General features: G+C 35.7%; 1 protein-coding gene across 2 annotated transcripts in view; it reads left to right on the top strand.

Annotated features, from left to right (window-relative positions):
* blzf1 (basic leucine zipper nuclear factor 1) overlaps positions 1-14,027 on the top strand; it is a 32,515-nt gene extending 18,488 nt beyond the window's left edge. For both annotated transcript variants that reach the window (XM_028799728.2, XM_028799727.2), the window contains exons 4-8: positions 4,699-5,135; positions 6,384-6,583; positions 7,935-8,063; positions 11,184-11,403; positions 11,996-14,027. In XM_028799728.2, coding sequence (XP_028655561.1) covers positions 4,699-5,135; positions 6,384-6,583; positions 7,935-8,063; positions 11,184-11,403; positions 11,996-12,181 — 1,172 coding nt within the window. In that variant the 3' untranslated portion in view covers positions 12,182-14,027. The remainder of the gene's footprint in view (positions 1-4,698; positions 5,136-6,383; positions 6,584-7,934; positions 8,064-11,183; positions 11,404-11,995) is intronic.
* The last annotated feature ends 512 nt before the right edge of the window (positions 14,028-14,539 follow it).

Raw genomic sequence — 14,539 nt, 5'->3', positions numbered from 1 at the left:
AATTAGTGATGAGTGAGTCAGTCAGTCAGTCAGTCAGTGAGTCAGTGAGGGCTTTGCCTTTTATTAGTATAGATAAAAAAAAAATAATAGGAATAGCAGCGAGTCCTTAAATATGGATTGAACTGATACATTCATTTTTGTAAGTCTCTAATGATGCCGGAAAGTCTGATGCTATGGTTAGATGGCCTGGAAAGACAGGAAAATTAAACTCCAGCCTGTGAGATGCTGGAGAAAATAAAGCTGCAAGTGTTCCAAGGCCAAAGGGCAGCTGAGCACCCAGTGGACATTGTGTAAAACACAAATGTGGCAAAGTTATTCAAAACTGTTATCCTAGAAGACTGAAGTGTCCACATTCCTTCCAACATTACAGGTGGCCACAGTATACTGTGATCAGTGGGCAGTAGTGCCAGAAAACCAAAAATAGCAGAGGTCAGTAATGGGTGCAGATCTATACAGAATATGAATTGCAATCTCATATAATCTATTAGAACTGATGCACAATAAAGCACAGCAATGAAAAAGAGAGGTTTTTAGACAGGTTTTTAAATTGAACCATGGTATTAACCTGGGCTATTCCACATTTTTAGTGCATAATGGTTAAAGGCCACCTCACCACTTCTTCTGTGGTTAGGTCTTGGAATGATAAGCAATCCAGTTGTTTTTGAGGGTTGAGAATGTAAGGGGTCAGGTAATCCAAAATATAAGGAGAGGGAAGATTATTCAGAGCTTTGTATACAATTAGGGGTATTTTAAAATTAATTCCAAAGGACATGGGTAACCAATGTAACACAAAGATGTTCTCAGATATTCGATTATTGCATAAAATTTAGGTGTAGTTGATTTATATCTTTTATTAGGTAGTCCTTATTAGGAGTGCATTACACTGACTAGTCAGCTAAAAGCAAGTCGTTTTTTTTTTGTTTTTTTGTTTTTTTTTCAGTCCCTAAATTTTGAAATATTTTAAGAGGGCTAACCTTTGCATTGCTTCCTAAATGGGTGGAAAATAGCAGTTATAGTAGTATAGTTAATACGTGATTTAAAGTTTAGATCCAGGCTTTCATTTTTTTTTCCTTGTTTAGCTTAAAGAAATTACTACTCATTCATTCTGTAATATTAGCTCACACTTTGGTAATTTAGAAATGCTATTGTACTTAGCTGGTAGTTCTTCTGGTTGTGGGAAAACTTTTCCATAAATGGAGACAGTGTGCAATTTTTTACCTTGCATCAACTAATTCATTATATATATAATTTATAATTCATAAACCCCAATTTCCACATGGGGACAAATAAACCTCCGTCTGTCCATCCCTCCATCTACTTTATAATATAAATACCTGCCTTACAAAAATAACCGCAGAGTTTAGAAAAGCTAATATCATTCTTCTACTTATTAATAGAAAAAACTCGTTAGCAAATATAAATTGAAGCCTACTGTATACAAGGGAGATGGTAACTTTAAGAATATATATTCTTAGATGTCCAAGTGGATTAAATTAAAAAAGATAGAGGGCAGTGCTGACATGTTGCCATTTTAGTAGCTTTCCACATTGAAACTGACATGTTTCAGAATTGTGGAGCACGTGCCAAAACTTACAAGAGAAGGAGTCATCAGAATAGAAAAACATTTTTGTGTGGTTTGGAGGTGGGGGCATTGTTAAAAGTCAGTTTAGTGAATAGTAAGCAACAAACTGCAAGGATGTGCATGAATTACATAAGAGATCAGATGCAGGGTTCATCTTAGTTTTAATTAATGTAAAGCATTCTTTTTTTTTAGTATTTTCGAAGAGGATGGTATAGTGATTTTTACATTTTTAGAAGACAAAAAGGATCTCTCAACACAATTCTTTTACTGAGAGCAAAATTGTCAACTTACATTGCTAAGAAGACATTTTTTGTACATACTCAACTAGTGGCAAGTAAGGGATCTTGCAGAGTGAAAGAAGTCTCATCCATCCATCCATCCATTTTCTGTACTCGCTTACCCAGAGAAGGGTCACAGGGAAGCTGGGGCCAAAGCAGGAAGAATCTATGCATAGAGCTCCAGTCCATCACAGTGACTGTCCACACTTGCACACTTGAGCCAATTTAAAAATGCAAATTCAGCTGACCTGCGTAGGAAGAACATGCAAACTCCATGCAGGGAGCACCCAAGACATGAGCCCTCCTTGTTGCTGCCAATTTACCACCCCCAGGTGAAAGAAGTAGCAAATGGAATTGTTTGAAGGATTATTAATGGGCAACACAAATAAAATACTTTTGCTTAAATGGGATATACTGTATTTAGTAAGTGTGAGTATATTTTGTGTTTATATCAAAATCATAACATTTTTAAGAAGTATGAAAACCATGCACTAAAGACACCCAAAATGTAAGCATAATGAAAATTGTTATAAAAATGCTTATGTGAACTGGCACACAATATAATAAATGATTTTAACACTAAGTATTGAAACAAACATTCACTTAAACCATGATACACTGTACTTTTAATTTCAAAAAGATTTATATGATCCGCTGTGGCAACCCCTAAAGGAAGCAGCTGAAAGAAGAAGGAAGATTCATTAATAACAAACTTTTTATCAATGAGCTTACAGTATGTAGATTTACCTGGAGCAGTGTTAGGAGTGTAAAAGAATTAAAAGAAGTGAATATGTTATTAGTGCATATTATAATATGAAGAGCACATGGGATGATTAAAATAACTACGGGGCTCTGCCCCCTGCTCACTTCGCTCACCAGTGCCAGCCACTTTGCGGCTCTGCTGCTTATGTTTCTTTCCGTGATAAGTGTGTTGTTCGTGACGATTATCTCTGCGGCAATAATCAGGAATGCCAACCTTAGTCATATCTGTTGAATTAACAAAAGCTTTAGGAAATTTCTTTAAACACTTTTTTTTTCTTTTGAGTCCCAACATACTGAATCTTTTAAATTAGGTCAGTGAGACGTGTTTAATGACTTTGTACCATAATTCAGGATAGGTTTCTCTATTTTGAATTTCAGACAAACCGATCCACATCATCAGCAGTTAATAATTTATTTTACAAAGTAACCAATAAATTCATGTGAGGCAAACCCCGTTTTTGAAATTCGATCGTGTAAATAGATACTTTATTAATTAAATGTCTGCTCTGATTTGACCGAACACCTATTCCAGTTCTTTGAATAAAAATTAAGATTTTCTGATAAAACAGTCTACTTACGAAAGTCAGAAAATCCAGAGCCGAAGTAGCCGGTGGCATTGTTCTCAAGAATTGACGAATTTCTGGCCACTGTGGATTGCAAGTCATTGTAATAAATAAATCAGTCTGGTTGACTGATAGTTCGGGATATTGCCATTGCATCATGATATAACTGTTGCAATGCTTTTGGACTTCCTTGATATGATCATGGTAATATTACTGCGTTACCTGCTTCAAATTTGTCGTAACTATTGATATTTGAATTTTGAACGTGATCAATGAGACCTTGCATATGTACCATTCTAAGTTTTGCTTGATTCGATTTAATAAAGAGTTGATTTGCTTTGACTTTTAGATACGCATTAATAATGTAATTTTGCGATAGATGTTGAGATGACAGAAGTGGGTTAAATACATTGGAACTTATCGCTAATGTTGACCCGAAATATTTTGTAGGTATTATTCGTTTAACCAGATTTGTGTGTTTCATATTATATGACCATCCTGTTTCGCCATCAGGGAAAAGCAAAGGAAGGAGTAAAGGATCGGAATGAGGCGATTTATTAGACAGAAACGATGAATCGTGCTGTACTTTGGGATAAACACGAATATCAACACTGTCTTGGATATCTCCATCTTTCGAAAATTATTATGACTGACAATTCATCAGATATTGGTTTATTATAATTGCGAGCATGATCTTTCGGATTCATATAGAAATCCAAGAAAACTTCTTTGTCCATGTTTTGCAGATAAATTCAGTGTAAAGTGTGATACTTTTGGACGTATGGTAGGTTTTCAATTCCGCTTGGTCCGGGCTGATTATTACTTTCCTTATATTCTGAATTTGTACTTAGATTGTTATTATTCCTTATTGAATTATTTTCTCTCCAGCACTTTTGGGCCTCTTTTTGACACACTGCCCTTTCTTCTTCGCTTAGTCATTGACGTGTCATCTATCCATCCATCCATTATCCAACCCGCTATATCCTAACTACAGGGTCACGGGGGTCTGCTGGAGCCAATCCTAGCCAACACAGGGCACAAGGCAGGAAACAAACCCCGGGCAGGGCGCACACACACTAGGGACAATTTAGAATCACCAATAGAACGTATAAAATTATTGTCCAGAAAAGGACTATAATGAAGGAAACAAATAGATTGCGGTATAAAAATACTTGCCAGAAAAGTTTCTTTAAAGGATGAAACTCAGGACTTTTCATAAATGACTTAAAATGAGGAAAATGTAAAAATATATTAGAGCTGAGAGTGCAGGAAGTGTGTCTGACAGAAGCATTCACACGAATGAGAGGTGAGAGGACCGTGGCTATGGGCCATCATCTGGACATGGTTGAGACCAACTTGAAAGAATCTCTTGGCAATAGTCTCAATGGTTGAGACCAACTTGGCAATAGTCTTGTCTCGTTTCAAGATTTTCTTTTATATTAGAAAAATTTAGAACTGTGTAGTACATAACCCAGTACCATTATAAGATAATGACTATTGTCCTTATTTCTAGCTTTGGCCACTGTGCCACTGCGTGGTGATGGGGATGGCATGGAGATGGATGAGCCCACCAAATCCCCAGAGACAAATACAGATCTTTTCATCAGAAATAGTCCTGTGCAAGCAAAATTAAGAAGTAAATCTCCCACTCCCCAGAATCCTGGAGTCCTTCATCTGGGCAAGATACAGAAAGAATCATCGATGGAGGTGGAAGCAGTCCGCATAGTAGTTCCCAGGGCTGCCATCTCACATGTTGTTCCAGTAAAGGGCACTAAGATAGTGGACACAGCAAGCAATCAAAAGGTAGACAGTGCTGTCCACCCAGAAGGACCAGATGCCCGTCGAGAAAATGTTGAACTGAAAGCAACTATTGAAAAATTGCAGAATTCAGAGCGGAGACTTCTACAGGACAAGGAGGGGCTTTGTAATCAACTCAGAGTTCAGACAGAGGTAAGACATGATTAACACCAAGTATCTCTGAATGATACTTCATTTTTTTCCACCTAGTTATTGAAGGTGGGTCAAGATTCTTTCAAGAATGTGTAATTACAATATTGTGTCTGACATTTCATCCTGAGCCATGAAGTCACTTATTAAGTCATTTATTATGAATAGCAAAATGTGAAGGTCATTTTAGCAGCCAATATGACATAGAGAATGCTAGAACAAAGTCATGGGCACTATACGAAAGCTAAACAGTATACACAAATCAGTTGCAATGTTTCTCCTTTACAAATTCACAGCTATTTAATAGATTCATTCAGTTTTCTTTGAGATTAGATGCCACAAATATCTTACACCCCAGGAGTTAGTGCTTATGGATTACTGCAGCTTGAATTGGAAATTAAGAAATCGCTTGTCCATTGGTATGGAAAGTGTGCATTAAAAGATGGTCCCAGTTTCTTCTATGTTATATTCCTTCAGATTGTCATGGAGATACCTTTTTTGTGAGTGTCACATATTTTGAGAGATCTCATCACATCTGAGTATTATATAGAGCTTATGGCTATACTGTGAAGTTTGTGTTGCTATGAGACATTCTTTGCAAATACAATCCAGGCTCTGACTGGATATTTTGTTGGATTGATTTGGTTATTAGGAAAAGATGGATGAATAATGAATGACAAGTATCTGCTCATCTGCATTATCTATGTAATTGGAAAATGACTTACAGTGAGAGAATTGTCATTCAGATATAACTACTAACGTGCACTGCTCATTGTCATTGCTTTCCATGTATGGATTTCAGGGCCTTTTTATATGCCTGAAGTGAGTTAAAAAAAAAAAAAAAAAAAAAAAATTAAGCTCTAATCTGCAGATATTCCAAACTCATCATAAAATCCTTGTTGTATTCACGAGTATATACAGTATATTATTTTTGGATAGTTTGTATATTAAACAGATTTTAGACACCAGTGTAATGAGATAACTATTAAAATGGCATGACTGTGTGGATTTTGATGATTCATCAATCCAACGGTTTTGCTAATAACAAAAAAATCAACATTTAAAGCTACACATGGATTACAGATACTCTTTAACTAAAAGATGCAGTTCAGTATGTTTTTTTTCCCCCCTATCCCTTCTTTTTTCAGGGCTGGGGGGGGGGGGGTGGTGATGCATGGATAATGATCCTTTAAAGATAGCATAAACAGCCCAAATGATGCTGAACAAAATAAAATATCATTTCTCCTTCAGGTTAATCGTGAGCTGAAGAAGTTGCTGGTAGCATCTGTTGGTGATGACTTGCAGTATCATTTTGAGAGACTGTCCCGTGAAAAAAGCCAACTCATTCTAGAAAATGAAACACTTTGCAGAAATTTTGCTCAGATTTCTGAACAACTTGAGCGTATGACAATTCAGTGTGATGTGTGGCGCAGCAAGTTCCTAGCAAGCAGGTAACTTTAATATTTTTTTCTAAAAAATGTGCTTGATTAAAGTTACTCACCGTCCATACTCAGACAAGAAGTGCACATTCTGAACTCCGCTTTTGTAAATTTCTGCTGAAGTTGTGCCTTTCTTGCAAAGTTCAACTGGATGGTCTCCTCAGATTCCTTTTTCTCATTGTATTTCTTCACTTTCTTTAATTTAAAAGCCAATATTCCAGTCTTCTCTCTTTTTTGGCTGTCCTGTGTTTACAAGACATTCTAGTTGCAAAACAACACGTGCACCTCCTCAGCTACCAGAATACTTTGTGTAAATGAGCACTAAAACTAAATTACTGTAAAAATTAGAAAAGCAGACAGTGAAATAATTGTTTGAGATCAGCCATTTTGCCAATTACCTAACTAGACATTTGGAATGAAAATCGGCCAATTTATTAGCTCATTGGCCAATGAATCAAAGCATTACTACGAAAAAAAGGTTTTTAATCTTGAACACTGCTTAGTACAACCCTAATTTGTTGTGTATACATTCTGTAAACACCTCATTTCCATTTCCATTCTTATTTTTTTAAATAGAAGATTGTCTGTTACAGAATTTGCTTGACCCAATCCTGTGCAATTAAGTTATGTGATTGTTATGACACTTGATGATACGTCTTCATAGTTAACATACTGATATCTCGATTTAGTGAGATTTGATGTGTAAGCTGTCATTGGGTAGAATTTTCTTCTTAAAAATGACTCCAAAGGTTTACAGATTTGTATAAAAATGTTTGAAATAAATGTTATTCCAGGAGCATACTACAAAGAGCATGCTTGTAATAGTGAATATGCCAATAGTACCAGTAATAAACTCATAGTTTAGACATTTCAAAACTTTATTAAATAGAGTTATGATTGCTCCTTTTCATATTTATGAAACATTTCTGAATGGTAATTACCAGAAAATGCATCAAATTCGGTCACTTGAAATAACTGATTTACAAACTAAAAATATACAGTTACTGTTCTAGACAGAGGTCTCAATTTGCCAACTTAGTCACCCTCAATAATTTCATCGCATGATGAAAGCTGAACATTTGGAGTCCAAATAAATCAAAAACACATCTATTTTGTCATTAAGTTCATCACTTTTAGTATATTGTTTTTAATGTCTAGTAACTAATCCCTTTTCATATTGCAGACTTTTGTTTGTATATTGTCATTAATGCATCAGTTTGCAAATAGATGCATGCAGGGGTAGGTAAAGCCAAATTTAAAATAATGGTTTGACTACTGTGATATGATTTATAGTGTGGGTTGAGAGAGAGAAAAAGATGTTAGAGAATTCTTAATGTTGATCCATATGAATTTTCTGCACCAGAGTGATGGCTGAAGAGTTAACGAGTGCCAGAGCAACACTTCAGCGCCAAACAAGGGAGGCTCAAGGAGCAATTCAGGATTTGCTTAATGAACGACAGGAGTTTTCACAGCATATGCTTGAGACCCACAGGTACTTTTCAATAATTCCGTTAAAATACTTAAAATTTGTTTTTCAAATGTATTTTGAGCACATTAATCTGTAGAAAGATGCATTATCTGTAGCTGAATCTGCTTATTACAAATCATGCAGAATAGTAACAAAAGAGTTTTGTTTTCCATTATTAATAGCATTCTGGCACTTGACCTTTTTTAAAAACAAAATTTATAATATTCATCAACAGCTAGTGTCTTCAATAAGTACGCCATACAATTCTTATTTAAATATTTCAACTGAACCTCCTTTTACTTATCAGCTTGTGAATTGCCCACTGAAACTGGTAAAAGCCCCTGGTTGCCTTCACTTTCTTCACTTATAACTGATATTATTCAGTCCACTCCAAGATCTGGTTTTGTTCCTTTATCCCTTAAATCGGCTATAATAACTCAGATTTTAAAGAAACCTGGTGCTGACTTTGATAATTTCAACTATCATTCTATATCAAATGCACCATTCATTTCAAAAATTCTTGAAAAAGTAGTTGCAGCACAGGGTAATGCTCATCTCACAGATAACAACCCGAGACATTTCAGTCTGGCTTTCGTCCAAAACATAGTACATAAACTGCCTTGGTAAAGGTCACAAATGACCTGTTGATAGCTGCTGATGCTGGGCTTTTAACAATCCTTGTCCTACTTGATCCGAGTGCAGCCTTTGATACTGTATCACATATAGTATTTTCTTGAATTGGTTAGCTGCCATTGGCATTACTGATACTCTTATTTGGTTTACTTCTTATCTGTCTAATCGTACTCAGTTTGCTTAGCTAAAAAACTCTCTATCACAATCCCACCCAGTCACTAGTGGTGTTCCCCAGGGATCGGTGCTTGGCCACCTAAATGTTTTTAATATATCTACTCCCTTTAGGTGGCATTTTTAAGAAATTTGGAATTAATTTTCATATTAATGCAGCCAATACTCAGCTCTATATATATCTACAAAGCCCAACTGTGTCCTTCCTCCTTCCTGCCTCAATGATCGTCTACTTGAAGTAAAATCTTAGTTTTCTTCTAATTTTTTCTAACTCAATAGCCGTAAGACAGAGGTTCCTCTCATTGGCTCCAAGTCTGCTTTCTCAAAATCTTAACAGTTTTTCACTTGGCATTGATGTTACCTCAGTCTACCCCTCCCCACAGGTTAAGAGTTTGGGGGTTATCTTTGATAGTACTGTCTTTTGAATTGCTTATCAGTAATGTTACACGGTCATCTTTTTCTCACCTCCGTAGCCTTGTACACCTGTGACCCTCCCTCACACTAAATAGTACCATTGTCCTTACTCACATGTTAATCACTTCCTGCATTAATTATGCAGGAGACCAAAGAGAAGTGAATTACAATAATCTTCTCTATAAAGTCTAGCTTGTTCAGAATTTAGCTGCCCTTATTATACCTCAGACCTCTTCCATATAACCTGTTACTCCATCTCTTAACACTAGAATTCCTGAAGCCTGCCAAAAAAGTCGTAATCCTGGGCCACCTTATATTCCTTTGCACCTTTCCATGAGCGCCTTTTGTTTTGCAAATGTGTCGATCAGCGCAAGCAGCCTGCTATCCCATCCTCCACCGACAGAGCTTGAAGTCAGTCACAAAATTCTCAGAGCCCAAGTGTGTTTATCTGGGTGTGAGGTGCTTTGAGTTGTATTGGGTAAATAATATGTCGTTATTTGGAATACATACATTTCATGTGTGTTCTGTGTCTACAACAATCTGTGTAAATGTAGGATGACAGGAAATGAGAGGCAAGAAATGCTGAACACATAACTAAAATAGAAACTTTTCCCATGTTATACTAATAATAATGAGAAGTGTATAATGTGTGAAGACTTTAGTCCAAATATCAAATAAACATGTGCATTTTTATTCGAGGATATAACCAAAGAAAAAAAAATCAATTTACACATTGCTGTCAATAAGTTAAAAACCCAAGCTCAAATGTCAATCGATAAAGCTGATCTGTATTTTTGGATGGTGCAGTGGTAAAAACAGCTGCCTTATAACCAAAAGGTTGCGGGTTCAAGTCTGGGTGCTCCGCATTTTAAGTAGTGAGCTGCTATTATTATTACTATAATATAAAAACATACATTTGATTTGAGTCTGTAACACCTGGTGTAAATTTTGCCTACTTGTAAAAGTTAGTGCTTTTTTTTATTATTATTATTAGTATGCTGTCAGTGACGTTCACATGGTACAATGAACTCAATTCTTTTCACTAGAGCAGCAATGACCACAGTTGGTATTGTGCTTGATGCATGCTCAGAAGTATTTGTTGTACCGGCAATCAAAGATACGATGTCCAGTGACCACTGTCAGATGGTATTTACACTTTGACAACAAAGACACCCATGTAGAATGTGTGAAAAATGACAGGTTTGCTGTGATTTCGGACATCTGGCAATGTTTTGTTGAGAACTTTGTTTTGAGTTATAACTCTGGGGAAAGACTTTCTGAGTTTGTGGTCATACATCTTATGAAGCCATTTCTGGACAAAGGCAGAACCGTAACAACAGACTGCTTCTTCACAGGGCTTTCACTAGCTAATAGACTACTGTACCACAGCACAACTCTGCTTGGCGCCATGAAGCAAAATGGGACTTCCACCTGCAGCTAAAGTCACTTCAGTATGCGAGCAATTTGCCACGCTAATGTTTAGATCTGATAGTGCCGTGCTGATGGTGTATAAAGAGTAAATAAGTGTTTTTATATCATACTGTATAAACAATTGACATATTTTCAGATATTTCAAGTAAAAAAATATTTACAGTGCATACATTAAATGACACCTGTGCAACAATCCTTATGTTTACTAAGTTTAAATATCTGAAAGGTATTACACTATAGTAAATCTTTCCTAGAATTTCTCCCAAAGCAGAATTTGTTAATTCTGGGGGATGTGTCCGCATAATTTAGAGAAAAGACAGGAAATAATAATTATACAAATTTTGATGTGGGGGCATTTCAGTCACTTTTATCTGGGCCTGCAGATACAAAGCAAAAAGAGAATGTGAACATTAGGAACTTTTATTATCAAGGGCAGAACTTTATAGCAGTTATATATAAAGAAACTTAAGTAATATAAATTTCTTTAATTTTCAGATTACTGGAAGAACTTTTAGTTTCGTTGCAGTGGGGCAGACAACAGACGTATTACCCTAGTGCTTTGCCCTTCTCTACTGGTGAGATTGCTGTGGCTAATGAGAAGCTGGCCAAAGCGATCAACTCTCACCTTCTGGGAAATGTGGGCCCAAGCAACTCAAGTAAGGTGTCTCAAACACCTGAAATATGTAATACGCCAGCTGAAAAAATGGCAGGAAAGGTATGCGCCTTTTCCTTTCATGCAAGTCTACCATGATACCCTAATGGCAGCTGTCAAATGTTTTCACTGTGTTATCATAGACGCTTACTCCTGCATTCTGTTCTTTTTATTTAAAACAAATTATTCTATTTGTATTGTCTACCATGGTCTGTTGAATGTGATCAGTATTATAAAAATCACTGTTGTTATCAAATGTCTGTACACAATAATCTCTTCATTTTTATAATCACTAGAATGATTTCTTCTAGTATCCTGCAAAAATGCCAAAAAGTTAGCAGCGAACAAAATATTAACAAGATGAAAAGAAATGTAAGTTAAGTACATTTTAAAGTGAGCTAGGCATGACAGTAAACCACATATTGCCTCATCACTGTAGAAGAAAGACTGGGACAAACATAAACGGAACTAGTGAAGTTAGTGCACTGAGCAGACCTTAGGAATTACAATTTGTGTCCTTAACCAGTTCTTAGAATTATACATTTTGCTTTCCGTGCTTTAATACCTGGCCATTGTTCTTGTTGTTTATTTTGAACTGGATGATGTGTTATTACATTTTGCAATGATTGATTTTTTTTTTTTGGTTTCTTTTCAGGTGCTCAGGATCTTAGATCCTACTTCATGTATTGAGGACAACACTGACATTTCGTTATCTGAATCTTCAACTAGTCAGCTGCTTTCTAACAAAAAAAGTATCGGTCGATTTCATCCATATACAAGATATGAAAACATTACCTTTAACTGTTGCAATCATTGTAGTGGGGAGCTGATAGTTCAGTGAACACTTCCTTTTTGTCTGTAAATTTTACAGCTTCTTGTTTGGATAGGAGAAAAAAAAGGCCTTTTTTATTTTAACTTTTGTTACACTAGGAGAATTTAATTGCAGAAATGTTACATTGACTTAAAGTATTTAATAGAAAGGTAGAAGTCTGTTGCAGTATTATATGGAAAGGCATATTTAAATAAGTATTTTCTTGTTTATAAAATTGAAATTATAGGTGATATTCACAACTTGCTAGGCTGTTGGCACCAAAACGTACATTGTCCTGGCAGAAGTTTAAAATACCTGATCGTGTTACGGGTATTTGTGTAGCATAATCTCGTATCATATGCATTGTCTGAGTTGATTATACCTCCTCCACTTGTTTTACATTCATGTTAACCTACCTCCTGGTTTTGAAAAGGTATTGTTGCAATAGCACGGGCAGAAACTCCAGATTTAATTTTATGGGTTTTCTTTGATTTTGAATCATAGCATAGCTAACCCTTTTGCTGTTCTAATGTGACTGTGTGTTTCAGTGACAAAATGTATCTCGATAAACTGTAGTTGTACATACTACAAATTCTTCAAGTACAAATATTTAAATGGTGTTCTTTTTAATTGATTCAAGTCACACCAGAGTTCACTGCAGATCAGAAACTGGGTTGAAGTTGAAAAGGAGTGAGGAAACTTGAAACGATCACATAATAAAAATAATGCATCAAATGAGAGGTTTTATGGAATTGGAGCTGCTATCAGATGTGCCGCTGCTTCACCCACAATATTATGAGACCAAAGAACTCTGCAGGAAAAGTCTCGCCTGTAGAATACAGCTGCTGGGCAGCATGGTGTCTTAGAAATCTTATAAAGAAGCCCAATCAAGGGTATTCCAACCATTTTAAAAATTGGTAATTACCACTGCAGTGAAATATTACCTTGGTGGTCTCAATCATCTAATCTATTTAAACAGTCTTAGAAGGCATGGGAGGATATTTTAGGAGAACAACAAAAGAACTGAAAAGCAACTGAATGAACCAGCATGTGGAATTGCTTTGTTGATTGGAATTGCTTAACCAAAATAATAAAGGTCCAGTTACTTTGTAGTACTAGAGCAATACATTCTAAAATATAATATACTAAGAAAATGTAAAGATGCATAAACGTGTTCCTTCTGTATTTGGTGCAGAAACACCTTATCAAAGATATACTATGTTATTTTTATCAAGACATATTGTATGTTATTTTTATTTTATGTTCTATACTCCTGGTATTTTACATTAAATAAAAATGTACAATGAAAATACTTCATCAGTGATAATCATATATACATTAATTGGAAATAACCAAGGAGCAGCATTTAGGGACACGTATTACATATACTTTAGTGAAACACTTTTGAATTTCAATCAGTGCATTTTTAAAGACTTCACAAGTAATATTCTTATGGTTCATAATTATCAAAGAATAATGTCCAAGAACAACATGCATAGATCAGATAAAATGTTTTTGAAAGATATTACAGTACCCAATAATTCTTGGGTGTTTCATTTGTTGTACAGCACAGTATTTTCTCAGCATCATGTTAAAATCTACACTGTGAATCAAACTGAAAAAGAGTTTGAGTCCTGGACGTGCGTTTCTTAGTTGCACCAGGAGTACATTTTAAAGCTTGTGAATAATGCCTCTCCCACACACTGTTAACCATTTCTGGAAATGTTTAGTTACATGCATTCTCCTTGTATAAATTTTTTCTTTGCAATTGGTTTACAAGGTTAAAAAGTAAATCTATTTTCAAAGGTTTTTGTCATAATGTAATTTATATATTTATAATTAAAAATGGCAATAAATTGTACTGTTGTGAGTTGTTTTTATGAATAAAGGTGACTTTATTTCTAGTGACTTTGTTTGAGAAAAAAAAAAAAAAAAAACGCTTTTCATTGGTTTCAGTAAAATCTCAGATTAGGTGTTGAATCACCAGGGGCCTCATGTATAACGCTGTGTGTAGAACTCGCACTATAACATGACGTAAGCACAAAAGCGGAAATGTGCTTACGCACAAAAAAATCTAGATGCATAAGTCTGTGCGAACGCCAACTTCCACGTTCTTCCACTCCATAAATCCCGGTCAGTGTGAAAAGTAACACACGTGCACGCGCCTGCTGCCCCGCCCCAACTCCTCCCAGAATTACGCCTCTTTGAATATGCAAATCAATATAAATAGCCCTTAAGCTCAGCCTTCTGTGAAAAGACAATGGCAAAATCACTGGGGGAAAATAGAAGGATTTCAGCGAATACCAAGTGGAGGCAAGGAAAAACGTACTATTTGTTGGTTTAAACCGTGATATAATCAACAAAAGGAAGCTGATCGAGTGACATAGC

This window comes from Erpetoichthys calabaricus, chromosome 4 (assembly GCF_900747795.2).
Source record: "Erpetoichthys calabaricus chromosome 4, fErpCal1.3, whole genome shotgun sequence".
In the NCBI taxonomy this organism is placed as follows: Eukaryota; Metazoa; Chordata; class Cladistia; order Polypteriformes; family Polypteridae; genus Erpetoichthys; species Erpetoichthys calabaricus.
Note: the sequence above shows the minus strand (reverse complement) of the source record. Positions and strands in the feature narration are given on the sequence as shown.